The 14493-nt window shown below is 44.6% G+C and overlaps 1 protein-coding gene across 3 annotated transcripts in view; it reads right to left on the bottom strand.

Annotated features, from left to right (window-relative positions):
• LOC139646865 (disheveled-associated activator of morphogenesis 2-like) overlaps nucleotides 1-14493 on the bottom strand; it is a 64138-nt gene that overhangs the window by 4930 nt on the left and 44715 nt on the right. Inside the window, exons 12-24 of one of the 3 annotated variants that reach the window (XM_071522636.1) lie at nucleotides 11856-11914; nucleotides 11412-11596; nucleotides 10901-11203; nucleotides 10260-10367; nucleotides 8641-8670; nucleotides 6806-6912; nucleotides 5561-5645; nucleotides 4705-4811; nucleotides 3597-3685; nucleotides 1794-1962; nucleotides 1495-1602; nucleotides 1084-1144; nucleotides 279-410 (exon numbers count right to left, since the gene is read on the bottom strand). In XM_071522636.1, coding sequence (XP_071378737.1) covers nucleotides 279-410; nucleotides 1084-1144; nucleotides 1495-1602; nucleotides 1794-1962; nucleotides 3597-3685; nucleotides 4705-4811; nucleotides 5561-5645; nucleotides 6806-6912; nucleotides 8641-8670; nucleotides 10260-10367; nucleotides 10901-11203; nucleotides 11412-11596; nucleotides 11856-11914 — 1543 coding nt within the window. The remainder of the gene's footprint in view (nucleotides 1-278; nucleotides 411-1083; nucleotides 1145-1494; nucleotides 1603-1793; nucleotides 1963-3596; nucleotides 3686-4704; nucleotides 4812-5560; nucleotides 5646-6805; nucleotides 6913-8640; nucleotides 8671-10259; nucleotides 10368-10900; nucleotides 11204-11411; nucleotides 11597-11855; nucleotides 11915-14493) is intronic. The other 2 variants (XM_071522637.1, XM_071522638.1) reach the window with 2 other exon arrangements.

The following is a 14493-nucleotide window of genomic DNA, read 5'->3' as shown; positions in this document are numbered from 1 at the left end:
CAAAGGTTGTTGCCTTCACTACTTTTCCCCCTCCCCCTGCTGCCATCATTCCCTCCCCCTCTCTCTCTCTCTTTCTCTCTCTGACATGAAGGCTTGGCAGGGACTTCTGGTAAAAGATGGATTAAAGCCACACACATGCAGGAATCCACGGACATTGGCGCTTTCATACACTCATAATCTCCTCTCCTACACACACACACTTATCACTGTCCACCCCCTCCACACACACACACACACATTTAAATACCATATTGCAGAGTGGTTGAGCAGATAGCTACCTTGTCCTTGGCTTCGCCGAGCTGGTCCTCCAGTTCAGAGAAGCTGAAGCCGGCCACGGTGATAAAGTCGCCAATCACGGCCACAAACTTATCGCCCCGTTCCCTCGTCCTGCTCTGCTGGTACTGCAGCTCCTGCAGGGAGGCGGAAGAGACGAGAGGCTTGAGACTTTCAAACAGCAAAAGTGGTCATCTTTTAAGGCAGACGCATGCTTCATAACACTGGGCAGGGAGGCGAGACTGGCGCGGTCAGTGCTTGATTTTCTTCTAAAAAAGCCAACACCCAAAATTCTGTTTCACAAAAAAGGGCTGCAGCCTAACTCACAGCGCATCACCGCAGAGCAAACAGCATCAACACCAGTGTTTCTTTCTTTGGAAGCTTTGCATGGCGTGCCTGCGTCTGTGCGCCGGGTTGTAGTTAGCGGCCTAACAGCTCTCTGCGTTGGCTTACACCATCTGTAATGACTGTTTATCTGTCCAGATCTGAAGCTGCTCCGTGGGAGGGAAGAACGTCTGATCGATGGTGATGATTTTAAGGCTTCTCCGTCGTGGAAAAAAAGGCCTCAGCTTTCCGTAAAGTGTGGAAGGAGCGTGTGTGCATGTGGTGTGTGCACGTACGCGCGTGTGTGCCCTCGTTTATGCGCGTGTGACGGCAAATGTGACTCTTGGCGCTCCAAGGCGCAGTGGAACATTACCAGCATTTAAACACCTCACCCTGCTGCCCACCTCTGCCCCACTTGAAACATAATTACAGACATGAGAAGAACCAGTGGGAGGGAATATGTGACACAAACACACAACAACTCACCGCCTCTAGAGCCTTCAGTCCACTCTTGATATTGTGCACCTCCTTTTCCAACTCTGCCAGACTAGAGAGAGAAAAAACAGACACACGCACAGAGAGAATCTTTGTTAGGCTTCATTGTTTTCTATTGTATTAGCCTCAAAATTGTTGTTGTGTCCCAATTTCCACTTTTAAAGTCTCAATGACTTTTCTGGGGGTGTAATGGACTCTATTCTAATCGGTAGGAATCACCTCTGAGTTATTTTTTTCCCCAAGGTACAGCTCTCAGCACAAGTGTAATGCTTTGAATCACACAGAACTTTAGAGAGTGCCCTTATCTGCTGTGAAGAGGTTGCAGCAGCATGGTGAAAACAGCTCATCTTCCCAACATAGAGCCCTAACTGGCCAAGTGAAATGTACTAAGAGTGTGCTCACTTGACTTTGGCAGCCTCAGGTATACTGCTGAGGTCCTGCTGGATGTGGAGCGTGTCGGCGTAGTTCTTCTCGAAGATCATGATCAGGTAGTGCAACATGGTGATGCTCCTGTTGAATCATAACAGACAAGTAGGTAAGGATATATGAACCAACAAGAAAACCACACACAAAATACTGTAGACATTGGTCTTTCATGTTGTAAGTCTAAAGTCAATCTAGGAAGTGCTACAACAAGAACCAACTGGAACACTCCTCGTTTCGACCTCTGACCCCACTTGCTGCGGTCACCGCTGGCCCACCTGTCTATGCTGGACTTGGTGTCGGCGATCTTGTTGAGGCTGGACACCTTGAAGCCGTAGGCGTTGCCCCGCTGGCCCTTGTTCATGAAGTTGCCGAAGGCTAGCACTACCTCCAGGATCTGGGTCAGTCGCTTGCTCCGGACCACTTCCCTGGATGCATTCAGGATGGCTGGAGGGGGAGAAAGGGAGAGAGAGAGGGAGTTGGAAGAGAGAGAAGCAGCGGCAGAGATCCAATAGTTAGTGACTGATGTGAGTGCATGTGTACTTTATGTAACGCACCACTTTACATTACATAAGGAACTTGACTTTTTCCATTCCCTTCCATTCTGTTTTTCCACTGGCCCCTATGGACACACATGCAAACTAAAGCCTCAACCATGCATGGCCCAAGCACTCATGATCGTTGATCAATATTGCTCACAACAACTGGGCAACTCAGTGGGGAAACCCATCAAGTCCTTCCATCTATCCATAAAACAGCGGGGTGAAGGGAATATTTGAAACACAACATGCTGTCCAGTGTCCATCTCTTTCCCCCTGAGAACGGACTTCTCTGGCAAAGTGCAGGTGCTTCCCCGTCTCCGCAGAGGAAACCTCAGTGTGAATGTGAAAATCATTAACAAAATCCATATTGTTATTGTTACGGCGCTGTCTGCTGTGATACGGCATGGGAACCGTTCCTTTGGCTCGCCTGTCAGTGTTTTGCTGAATGCTGAAAAGCCTGGCTGCCCTGTTGCTTGTTCTGAAGTAGCTCTATTGAACATGCTGGGTGGTCTGGGGAAATATAGTCTCATCTAGAGTAAATGACAATGTAACATCAATAATAAAAAGGGGATGAGAACTTTATTATGGGAATTGATGAACAGTGTGGTCTGGGAACATTTGGCTCCCACACCAAAGATTCTGGAGGCTTGTATCAATATTGGAACTCACAGGATTACGTCTCTGCTCTTACTCTTAAAAGCTTCCTTCGTACTTTTCTTTCCATTGCTAGTGGCCAATAATGTATGCAGGAGGATAAATTAGGATAAAATAGACTATCTGGCAAAAATGAGTTACAGTAAGCAAGTGCAACAGGGCTGAACTGTCAGTGAGCACTCCATGCAAATGAAACACTGTTGGCACAAACGACAGAAGAAGTATTAAGGGTGATTTGATCATCAAAGACCAGAAAGGCATTTAGGCCTGGAGAGAAGTGTCTTAAGTAGCTCTGGCTCAAATAGACACCATGGCAGCTTGGTCATAACACACCCACACGCACGCCCACACACACACCCACACACACACACACACACACACGGAGCTCTATGGCCTTCATTGGAAGCCTTTCCCTTGCTTTTCGAAGCGAGCTGCAGTGTTTACGAGAGAGACTCTTCCCTCTCAACATGTGCCAGCTTTCCAAAACAGCCTCCCTGGTAACCTTGCTCTTTATTTAAGCTGGCTGGAGGGAAAAACTGTAACATGCAGTTAGCCACCCTCACACACCATGCACACACACATGCACACTCCACACACTCTCACACACAGAAAACCTTTCACAAGACATTGTGAAAAGCATTGCTCAGTATTCGAACCCACTGACATTTTTAGTCTCTGACACTTTTTTTGTCTCTGGGCGTTTTACCATTTACAATCATATCAAGAGCTATGCCTTCAAAACTTTGAGCTGTTTTGATCACAAAAGCAGGCTAATGACTATTTCAGCTAATGGATATTTCAGCCTCTTAAATGACTAATTACTGGATGTTGTCTCCAGTTCTCCTTCCTCCGCCTTTTTGTGGCCCCCAAGCTGTTCGTCCTTACCTTCCACCTTTGGCTTGGTTTCTGCTAGACGCTCTGCAAACTTCTTCTTAAAGAATAGCGCCTGGAGTCTCTGCTGGTAGTGGTCAATCCTGTTGAAGGGATGAAAGCGACAGATGGAGGTGAAAAGCCAAAAGGAAAAAAGAGAGAGTGAGTTAGTGTCGTCTCCGGGGAGCATCATTTCAAAGCTAGAAACCCCCCAATCGTCCAAAACTCCCTCCTCCTTGTTTTCCACTGGCCTTCTATCGTCTAATAGGCTTCCGTCAAGTTGGAGAGTTGACACGGGGGCATGTTAAACTTGCCCAAAGGTTCACTGAGGCGGGGGAGCAGCGATTTCAAAGAGGGACCGGGGATATTGAATGGCAAAAAAAGAAAATAACCAAATCCCAGGAGTGTTCCAGGGGATGCGGTCAAGAGGAGAGAAACTGAACAGGCTAATATTTCACAAAAGGAAATGAAAAGGTTTAATTATCAAGAACAAACAGTGAAAGGGGCACACTCCGAGTCGAGATGGAGCTCAAAAGTAACGCTCACCACTGATTTAAAACTCTGTTCCCTGACGTGATCCGAATCCTCAAAGAGCCTCCTTGACATCTTCTCTCAGCTAAATGATGAATTGCCCCACGGTCTGAGCTCGTATTCTATCCCTGCCTCCCCTCGCTGCTTAACAAGCTCATTCTCTTTGAAGAGCCATTGTGCTTCTCAATATTTTAGCACCTATCTGGAGCCGAGTGGCTGATGCCTTCATTCGGCCCAAACTCTGCAGTTTGTTCGCTCTCTGAAAGCTTTCATTTCAACTGAACGCCATCGGCTGTCTGGCACGATGCTATGCAAACGTGTCACGACTGTCGCAAGCATGAAGACCGACTTCATGGGTAATTGATAAACACACGCAGCTGGCCAGCTATTAAAACACTCAATATGTTTTGCATCACGCCTTGACCTGCTACAACTGGAACACCATAAAAAACATTCTAACCAGTCTAATCTGCACCATTCTGTGCTTTGCAGTTTGTTTGGCTGTATTTTTTAAAGTATCCTTTATAAGACAAACAACAGAAATCAGATACCCACTCTTTGAAGCAGAGCATTAGACTATAGGGCTGTGTACCTGCTCATCTCATAGAGGAAGCGGTCGGCCCGGGCCATGCGCTCCAGCTCATGTTTGTGCTCCTCCAGGAGGTCAATGTCACTTTTCTCCGGGACAAACTTCAGCAACTGCAAAGATGCATGTTAAGCCTTAATCTCAAAGCTTCATTAAAATGTTAGTGCTAACATTAAAGATATTCAGATACATATGCCAGTATTTCCTTTACATTCATTTAGCTGTGGTGGCCCAACACACTTGGAAAACTGCTCCAGCAGCAAGACAAATGCCAACTGCAGTGCAACTGTCCATAAATATCCACATATGAGTCATTCTTGAACTGCTGCACCTACTGGAACTGAACCTGGAGTGGGCCTGGAGCAAAGAAAATCTACCAAAAATGTGTTTTTTTTTATTTAGTTTTATTGTTCTTAGGTTAATCTCTGAAACTTCATCAAGACAAATTGAGACTAAAATCAATTTTGTAAAATAGCTTCTGATATAAGTTTCAGGCCACTTAAAAATCTCAGGTGGTTTACTTTCTACTTCCTTGCAAGTAATAACTGAAATCAACAACCATCACTTGCTGGTTTTTTCTAGGCCTAATGCTGATTGGGCAAAGTAGATCCAAAACTCCATTGAGGCTAAAAGCCCCATCAATCAGTGGAGCCCCAGCTATTGGATATTACTTGTTTTGAGACATAACAATATCTATTTTCTTTCCCAAGTCAACCAAATCAATATTCACTGTTTGCAGCAGCCGATAATAAAGATAACAACTACAACAACATGACAACAATAATAACAATAGACTTAATGCAGTAAATCTCTTACTGTACTGCTCTGTTACATGTACATGACTTTATTTATTCAACCTTACCTGCTCCAGCATGTCTTTGGCTAGCTCTTCCCTCTCGTCCATCTCTAGGATTGCCCTCTTGATCTCATCATTGCTCATTTTTAACCTGCAAAGGGAACAATTTGACATTTTGTGTTTTAGCAATAACACCACGTATGTTCCATATGTCATGTAGTGGCACAGAAAAAAAACAGTGTTTTTGATCAATGCACAGTGTTTTGGATCAGTGCACAGTATTTTGGATCAGTGCTCATACAATGAAGAAGTTATTCAGCAGTTATTCAAAGGGAAAGTTACATAACAGTAGCATATTGGATGGTGTCATCATTCATGGAAGTCCGTTCACACCTACACTTAAACACATGTCTCATTGGATAGCTGTTTTAATGATAAACTGGCCCAGTTACAAACACAATGCACACATAACAGGCTGTCCTGGACCAGTTTCAACCTCGGTCTCTGCTAGCTGCTGTCAGCACCTGATCAATGTTTAGTGTGCTAGAGTTGTGATCAATAACAGTATTGTTAGGCTGTGCAACAAAGCCCTATCGACCAATTGCTGACCCCATTTGGGCCTAGTTTGTGCCCTTGGGTCATTTGCTATTGACAGGAAACTGAGTTCAGGGACCATGCTGACGTTTTGTTGGAGGGAAGGAGGTTCAGGAAGCCTGTTTATTGATCTGTCAGCGGTGTCAGGATTCAAAGTCTCTAAAGGGCCTCAGATCTTTGCTGTTAGGAGGGATACAAATGGCAACCATATTGCAGGGTGGGACTTAAATGATCCTAATTGATTCCGGTTTAGATATAAGGTGACTGAATGCCCCTTGGGAAGGGAGTCAATTTTATGTAGCAAAATTATATAGAGATTCACAATCCTTGTATTTTTAAAGAAAGTCATCTGAAAAGCCTAGCTTGTTTCAAATTACCCCTCCTTGGATGCATCCTTACCTGGACAATGTTTTTCTGTCATATAACTAAGCCTGCTCTTTCTTCCAGACTGAATACATGGACGGTAATTCAATTACGCTAACAGATGTCCTTGCGAGTCCATTAAAAACACATTTCCTGTACCAAACATAAGAAGCACCTGCTTGAAACGGCTCTCGAATGAGTTACTGCTCTAACCCCTGACCCAAAGGCCTGTGTGTTTCAACTTCACTTTCCATGTGCTTCTTTTCATTATTCTAATCCAATAAATGGATCATGACCAGTTGTTTACTGATGTTATAATGTGACATAATTCAGCATTCTGGCTGGGACCCGTACTTTGAAAGCAGGATGACACAGTTCTGTGCACGTCGGCCGTCGATGACAGACAGCTCTTTGACCTTCCGCGTGCTGACGTACAGGTCATCCATAGAGCCTGTCTCTTTCTGCAGAAAGACACATTAAGACAGAGATGTGGGTTAGTTTTGGAAAAAAACAATATTATCCAGTTCCTACATAGCTACTTTAATGAGAATGTTATTGTAAAATGCAACATCTGCAGGATCAGATGCCTGTCCCACACATCTGTCTGCCACATATGTATCATTCTCTTGTTCGGAAATGACATGACCCCTTCTAAGCAAGTGACAATGTGTTCGTTTGGAACTGATGATTCAGAGCTTTTCAATAAACTTAACCACCGCCAGTTGTTGCTGTTTGATCAACACCATGATCAAGCTCAGACCAAAGTGTTGCACTCTGGCCAAATGCTTCAGCAAATGTTGGCCAGAGGTTAATTTCCCTGACCTGCTTTTGCAGCAGCGAGTGGAAAAGGTTTGCAAATGTCGCTAACTGCTTATGTCAGGTGTCATGCATCATTTCTGAGGGGCGTAATGTGAACTCTGAATAGAGTTGTGGAGGGCGTATGAAAACAGATCGAGAAAAGCCATGAAAAACTGAGCTCCGTGAATTCACGTCGGTGCGAGCAGAAAATCTAAAGCAGGTCTTGGGAGAAGAGGGTTTTTTTTTGGTGAGTCACCACTGAAAACACAACGCAAGCGGTCCTATAAACCTCTCAGAAGAACAGGAAACACTGTTCAAAACTCCATCCAGGCCTGTCAGATATTTTTGTAAGCTTCACACAAATGTAGTATTAAAAATCCACAAGGGGAAAGAACACATGTCTGAAAAACCCGTCGGGGCCAAATGTTAAACGCATTCTATTTATGGTCCGAGCTGGTTTTCCCGCCTGCCAGAAAACGTCCTTTCTGCGGTTACAGGGCATGACGTTATGTCAAACAGATGCGGCTTGTAAAGAAAGTGTCTTTTTTCCGCGCCCGCGTTGACCTACGGTGACTGGCAGCGGACGAGCGCTGGCACGGGGTCAGGGCGACAACTCCCATTCCCCGGGCCTGCCAAAGCCCTCTCTACCCACGCGCTCAAGGCATACGTGCCAGCTTGACGTTTATATATGAGCATTCAACCAAAGTGCAACTGGAGACTGGTGCCACTTTTTTTCCCTCTGATGATGATCTTTTATAATAGCTATTAAGTGGCGGCGATTGAAATGTGGTGAGGTGTTTTTTTTTTTTTTTGTGTGCGAGGCAACATTGTTTCGAGGGCTTTATCAATATGTACGCGGTCTCGCTCCAATTCACGCTTTTCCCGCTCAGGTGATTATGATGAATTAAGGCAATGAAAGATGATTACAGTAATGATGGTAATCATTGGGGATGTTCAGGATAAACAAGACAATGATGATGTTCAGGATGAATATGGCAATGGCAATGAAGATTAATGCTACATTTACATTTGGGCTTTCTGAACCTCAAACCAGGGAAACTGTAAAACTCTACAGTTAGGAGCCAACCAGCTATACATCTTCTTTATTTAGGTGCTTCATATATGCCTGTTATTTCATACAGTGGTGAAAACAGTGTTATTTCAGAGCAAAATACGTCCTAGATTGAGGTTCATAAATCCCAAGGTTCTTTAAAGAAAACAAAATACAAGTAGACAGTAAATATATTCCATAACCAGCAACAAGTAACATTAACCAAAGACCCTTGAGGATACATATAACTCTCCTCATTTGCTGCCCGCTGCATAGCAGAAGAGAAGGGCACAGAGCAATAGAAGTAGGTGGTATAGAAGCTGGAAAACCCGTGACTCACCTGTTTGAAGGATTGGTTAGTGAGCAGCTCCTGCCCAGGCAGTCGGAGAGTGCAGAGACCAAAAAATTGAAAACACATGCAAAGATTAGCACTTCAAGCAGCAAAAGGTGGCAGAACTACAGTGGTGGCTGGAGCAGAGAGCTACAACTGCGCACTACAAGCAGAAGTTGGGAAGCCTCTGCGAGACAGGAATGTCACCTATTTCTTCAGTCGTCAGGGGCTCATGAAATTTATATTGGTGGTTGGAATAGCTCCGTGCCGCATCGGTGAAAAGACATTTAAACTCTGTTCTATTTTGCTTGAATTCTTAAAGAGGCCGTGATTGTTCAAGTGTACTCTTTTGATTGCATCTACATCTGTCTTGAAATGGAAAAAGAGGAAAATGAAAAATGAACGTGGTAACTAATCCTACAGAGGGTCAATATAAACAAAAGCCTTTTTCGAAAGAATGACCAATGAAAAGCTTATAAAAGCAATTACGCCGTATATAAACATTGGAATACTGTCCAGTCGAATATCTCACTTGCCAAATGGAACGGAGTTGTCATAGTCAGAGAGACCTTAGGTTTTATGTGGCTAAATCCATAGAGATCTACATTTAACCGCTGGCTTGTGCCAATAAAAACTCTCACTGTATAAATAAATATCCCTAATAAATCACTGTCAGCAACAACCTCAAATGACCCATTACTCTTTAATAAAATCAACAAAGAGAAGTTCTGCATTTAGCTGTCAAAAGGCTTTTAACTATGGCAGTAAAATGCATTGAAAAGGCATTCAACAATGGTAATGCCTCTATAGAGACTATCTATTGCTCTCTCATTAAGCCTTTAAGACCTTGTTTTAAACCATGATTACTAGAAACTAATTAAGGATTAATTAACCTTCTACTTAAAGCTCTTTGAGGCAGTTAAATCTGTTAATAGTATGCCACTGCACCCAATATTATCACATGATAAGTGGTATGTAATTAGTTTAACTACGGTAGCACAGGATGAACTAATTGCTATGTACTGTATGCTAGCTTCCCAAAGTGTAGAGTATAGGCGTGCATACTGCAATTATCCTAATAGTCGGTTCACGGTTCAACTCCGTTCAATCAATTGCCGCTTTATTTTAATATGCTAACCTCAATATTACTTTGCTGTATCGTGACTCCTTGTGACTTTGATGGCGCTGACTGTTTCCTTTGTGTGTTGCCCTAATTCATGAGCCCATGAAGACCCGGCCGGCTCCCCACAGCCCCCAAACAAACGCTCTGAAGATACGAGGGCAAGCTTGAGCTCTGTGGCGTCTCTACAATAAGCCATTCAGGAGTGAACAGCTGCTAAGGTTAGACCGGGAGCCGGGCCCTTCGGCGCTCTCAGACTCCTCTTCAAACATCCCACCGCTCACCCCAGAACACACACAAACACACACCGATTCAATCCTCATGGCATAATTCATCACTTCAATGGCAAATCAAACAGTTACGACAACAGCAGGCATACTATAGATGTCTGTTTCTGTACCCACCCTCCTGACACAAACACATATATACACACTCAGCAATGTATGCCAAAAAACAAACTGCATTCCAAAATTGTGTGTATCCCAATCCCTAACAACCAAAAGCGAACCTGCTGTCTCTGATAGGCTGAGAACATCTTCTCTATGTCCTTGAGGTCGAGGGTCTTGAAAGCTCTCAGGTCATCGATGTCGTGCCAGATGGTGCCGGTGATCTTATTCTGAGAAGAGGCAGGGGGACATAAGAGACGACATGGGGTGAGATACAGTTGAGATTAATACTCTGTAGCTCATGGAGAACGCAGGGATAAATGAAGGTGCTACTACTGAGTGCTGCTGTGCTCATACATGAGATTAAGGATGAACGACTGTGTTGAATTTGTTATGCAATGACATTAGCCGCTCGCTATATGACCAACAAGATGGCATTTATGTGACAGCTCTTGCTTTACTTCTGATTTACTCCTTTAATCTGATTATGAATCTACCATATTTTTATATTATGGACATTAAGTCATGCTCACAATATGATGTCATAGGATTTAGAGCCTTAACGCTGCTATAAGATGAAAACCTTGAATTTCAAAACTTATAAGAACAGGTTTTTTTCAGATGATCATACATTTGGGCCAACAACGGCAGGAAAAAATGTAAAAGGGTCAAATACATTGTTTTCATACAACAGCAGCGTTAGGACAACGGAGCACAAGGACGATGTTTGATGATATTGTGAAAAAGGACGCTGTTCTCTCACCTCTCCTAGCTTGGCCCAGTTGAAGGACTTGAGGGGATGAGAGGGCTGCGGGATGGACTTGGAGCGCAGGGTGTTGCCTGTGTTGAAGGAGGGAGGCGCCGGAGGAGGTGGAGCTCCAAACATGGGCGGGGCTCCCGGAGGCGGAGGCGGGGCTCCGGGCGGAGGAGGAGGCGGGGGAGGAGGCGGGCAGCTGAACGGTAGCGGAGGTGGAGGCGGAGGGAAGCCGCCGGTCATAGGTGGTGGAGGTGGGGCCATGGGGCCACCAGGGGGCGGAGGAGGGGGTGGGAAAGACACACTGCCACCCTGTTAGTGGAAGCAGAGGAAATGAGAGATAAGTTAAGATTCATCCGGGAAAATTGCAGAAAAGTGGAAAAACTGACATGATTTTCTATCATGATCCATTAAATAGATAAACATTTGCACTGAACTACATGATTACAGTACAGTGACATATATCATTATATCATTATATGATGCATTATCACACAGTATAATAAATGGCCCTGCTCACAGCAATGTCGTGGATGCGTGTGGACAGGTCCAGGACTTGTTCCCTGGCCGAGCGCAGCTCCACACCCTCACGCTGGAGCTTGTCCTTCATCTTGTTCAAAGTCTTCATCATGTCCTCCTTTTCCTGGGTCTTGGTCTCACACTCCCGCTCCTTCCTCTCCAGCTTGGCTAGCAGCTCTGCATGATCTAAGAGGAGGAAGTGGGGAGAGAATTATTTGCATGGTGTGCATGCAGAAGCCAAAGTACAAATAAGCAGAGGTAGAGACATCGAGAAGAGAAGCAGACAGTCATTGATTTGTGCAGACAGACATACGAAACAGATTGGGAAAGAGGACACATGAATGCATTCACAAATGCACTTAATTGGCCTCTCTTTTTTACTAGCTGAAACGTGATGCATTTTCTCTTTCAACCTGCAGAGCGCAGTGTCTCAAACAAGTCTTACCTTTCCTGAACTTCTCTGCCTGTTCTCGCCACTGTTTCACCTCGTTCTCATTGACCAACCTGTGAGAACAGACAGAGGGACGGATCAACACAAAGTCAGACAGATAAACAGAGAGATGTAAGTTTAAAAGACACAAAGCACAGCCTTGCTCATTCAAGTCCATTTATAAACACAAAGCTTGCAGGTAGGAGTCACTAGCAATCCAACCTAGTCAATCCAAGAAAATGTGAATGCATCGATTGGAAAGTCTCCTCATTGATAATCATTGTCTACTTCCTATTTGTGAATGGAATTCTGATTTATTGCCAGAATTGACTGGGTTGAGATGCATTTTACCTTGTTAAGCTGCATAGCACAAAATTAATGCTAAAATCAATATTGCAAGGTTGGAATTAATTATATTCAGGGTTATGATTGTTGGCAGTCAGTTAAGCTGGAGGCTTAAGGTTAAACTGGGTTATACTGTAGTTCCGATATGAAATTGAGTTCCAGTAATGTGATAGGTGGGTGTTCATGGTAAAGTAGAGGCAGTCAAGGAGACTGCACATAAAGGAAACAAATAGGAGGTAAAAGTTGAAATACTGAATTAAGGAGAAATGAAAAGATCATGAGATGGAAAGTTATGAGACATGAAATGAGAGGAAGAGAGACTGGAAAAGTGAAACCTGGAGCATCTGTGGTAGCCATGGCTAGAGATGAGAGAATAGAGACGTTTCAGTGACAATTTTAACATCGAGTACAAACCAACAATGAAAGTGAAAGAGCAAGAGAGTAAGAACTACAGGACGGGAGTTTAGTTTTGAGCTACAACTGACAGCAAGAATAAAATAACTTCACTGTGGTAATGATTCACGCTTAAGTGCTTGTAATCAATTCTCAAGAGAAAGCCCACAAGGCAATTTAAGGGCGAATTAATCAGTTTGAGGTCTTCTAATTGCCTGTGTTATTTAGCGAACAGAACCGCCTGAACTTGATTACAAAGTCAATCCTCCTTTAATTACAGCTCAAGCAGCGTTTCATGGATCCCATCATTAAAAAGAAAAAAAAGACACAATCACTTTATTGTCCGCTACTCTGAAATAAATACCTTTACATAGCTGGGGAAAAAATGTGATTTGGAGAAGAGTGTTAATTTGGGGTCAGGCGCGCGAGGCAGTGGTCAGAGTCGTCGTCATGCGGACCACGGATGATTAACGACTCCGTCCCCCATTTGTTTTAACAGCGTCCACCGACCCCCCCCCCCCCCCCCGAGCCGTCACGGCACGAGACAAACGTTTCACCCGCTAACAGTCAGGGCCTCCGGCGTGCAGCCAAAGAATGAGGAAATCTCAGTTTATGTACGCTTTTTCCAGGCATAATTTACTCTCGGAGAGTTTATGGAAACACAACAAGACTTTGGCATCAACGTAAAGAGAGGGATAGGTTTTGACCGCTGTAATGGATCTGCAATTGACAGTAGGCTTAGACGCTGCGTCCAAACTCGCTCTCTGTGTGCTACTGGAAAGAATTACATTCAAGTGTGCTGATTGCACAAACAATGGAGGCTGAATTAGTCCATAGAGTGGGGGCCGGCACGGGCCAAGGTTTACCACGCTACATGCTTTATGGTGCTTTCATCACCGAGACTAAACACATTAATCACTGATCTGAAGCTTGGTTTAGAAATGACAGAAATGTGGAGACCGATACGGCAGCAAGATGAGAAAGGGTGAGAGAAAAGAATGACAGCAAGTCAGAAAGAGGGAAACTGCAGCAAACTGGTAAAGAGAAATCCACACCCACAGAGAGAGAAAGAGAGAGAGAGAGAGAGAGGAGAGAGAGAGGAGTAGAACATGGATTGTATGGACAAAGCCCTGAATGCCATCTTTTAACGCTGCCTACACTCAGCACACACCGCAGACCTTGGCTCGCGAACACTAGTCCAGATTTGTTTCAAAATTCAGCGAAACCCAGACCTCAAAACCCAGCGAATGTCAATGACCATTTGAAAAACAATCTCTCTAAGCAACAACGTAAACGGCACCGCTGGTGACATACAGAAAACAACCATTTCCCAAGTCAAACAGGTGGTTTTCCTTTATGAAACGCTCATTTCTCCCCGCCGTCTTCCCCATCAAACCCACTGACTGCTTGGCCGCACCTGAACACGGCTGGCTTGGCTGGCTCGCCTGCCTAATGCGATTAGAGCGATTTCCTTTTGATCTCGGGCTTCCGCTTTCATGCCAATTCACCGTCGGAGCGTGGCTTCCTCCGACTCTGCCCACGACCCCCTGCTGCCGCCTCACCTCACCGTCCTGTCCAATCACATTCTCCGCTCGCGCTGCTTGCGAAACAGCTCAAATACGGCAATAACCAGGCTGAGACAGGCTGTTTAAACGGGTTTAATTATATATGTGGTTATTGGTTTACTGTAAATGGTTTCCCTTGTTGATGCGTACACCAAAGCTTGGAGGCACAAGTCTTGATATTCCAGCGCTTCTCTGCCTCGCAGCCACGCCTCGCTTACTTCGACATAAAAGCGCACGCTGTTGACATCAGTCTTGTCTTTGATCTTAGTGAGAAGTGATGCTGAGAGGATGCATTAACCACTGGGATTTTTCCAGAAATGAAAGCCTGTTTACAGCCTCTGAGGGTGAGG

This window comes from Centroberyx affinis, unplaced genomic scaffold (genome assembly GCF_046629955.1).
Source record: "Centroberyx affinis isolate AG114_WGS23_722 - 3 ecotype Tasmania unplaced genomic scaffold, CSIRO-AGI_Caff_v1 ptg001012l_1, whole genome shotgun sequence".
NCBI classification, from domain to species: domain Eukaryota; kingdom Metazoa; phylum Chordata; class Actinopteri; order Beryciformes; family Berycidae; genus Centroberyx; species Centroberyx affinis.
This window is presented reverse-complemented; position numbering and strand designations above follow the sequence as displayed.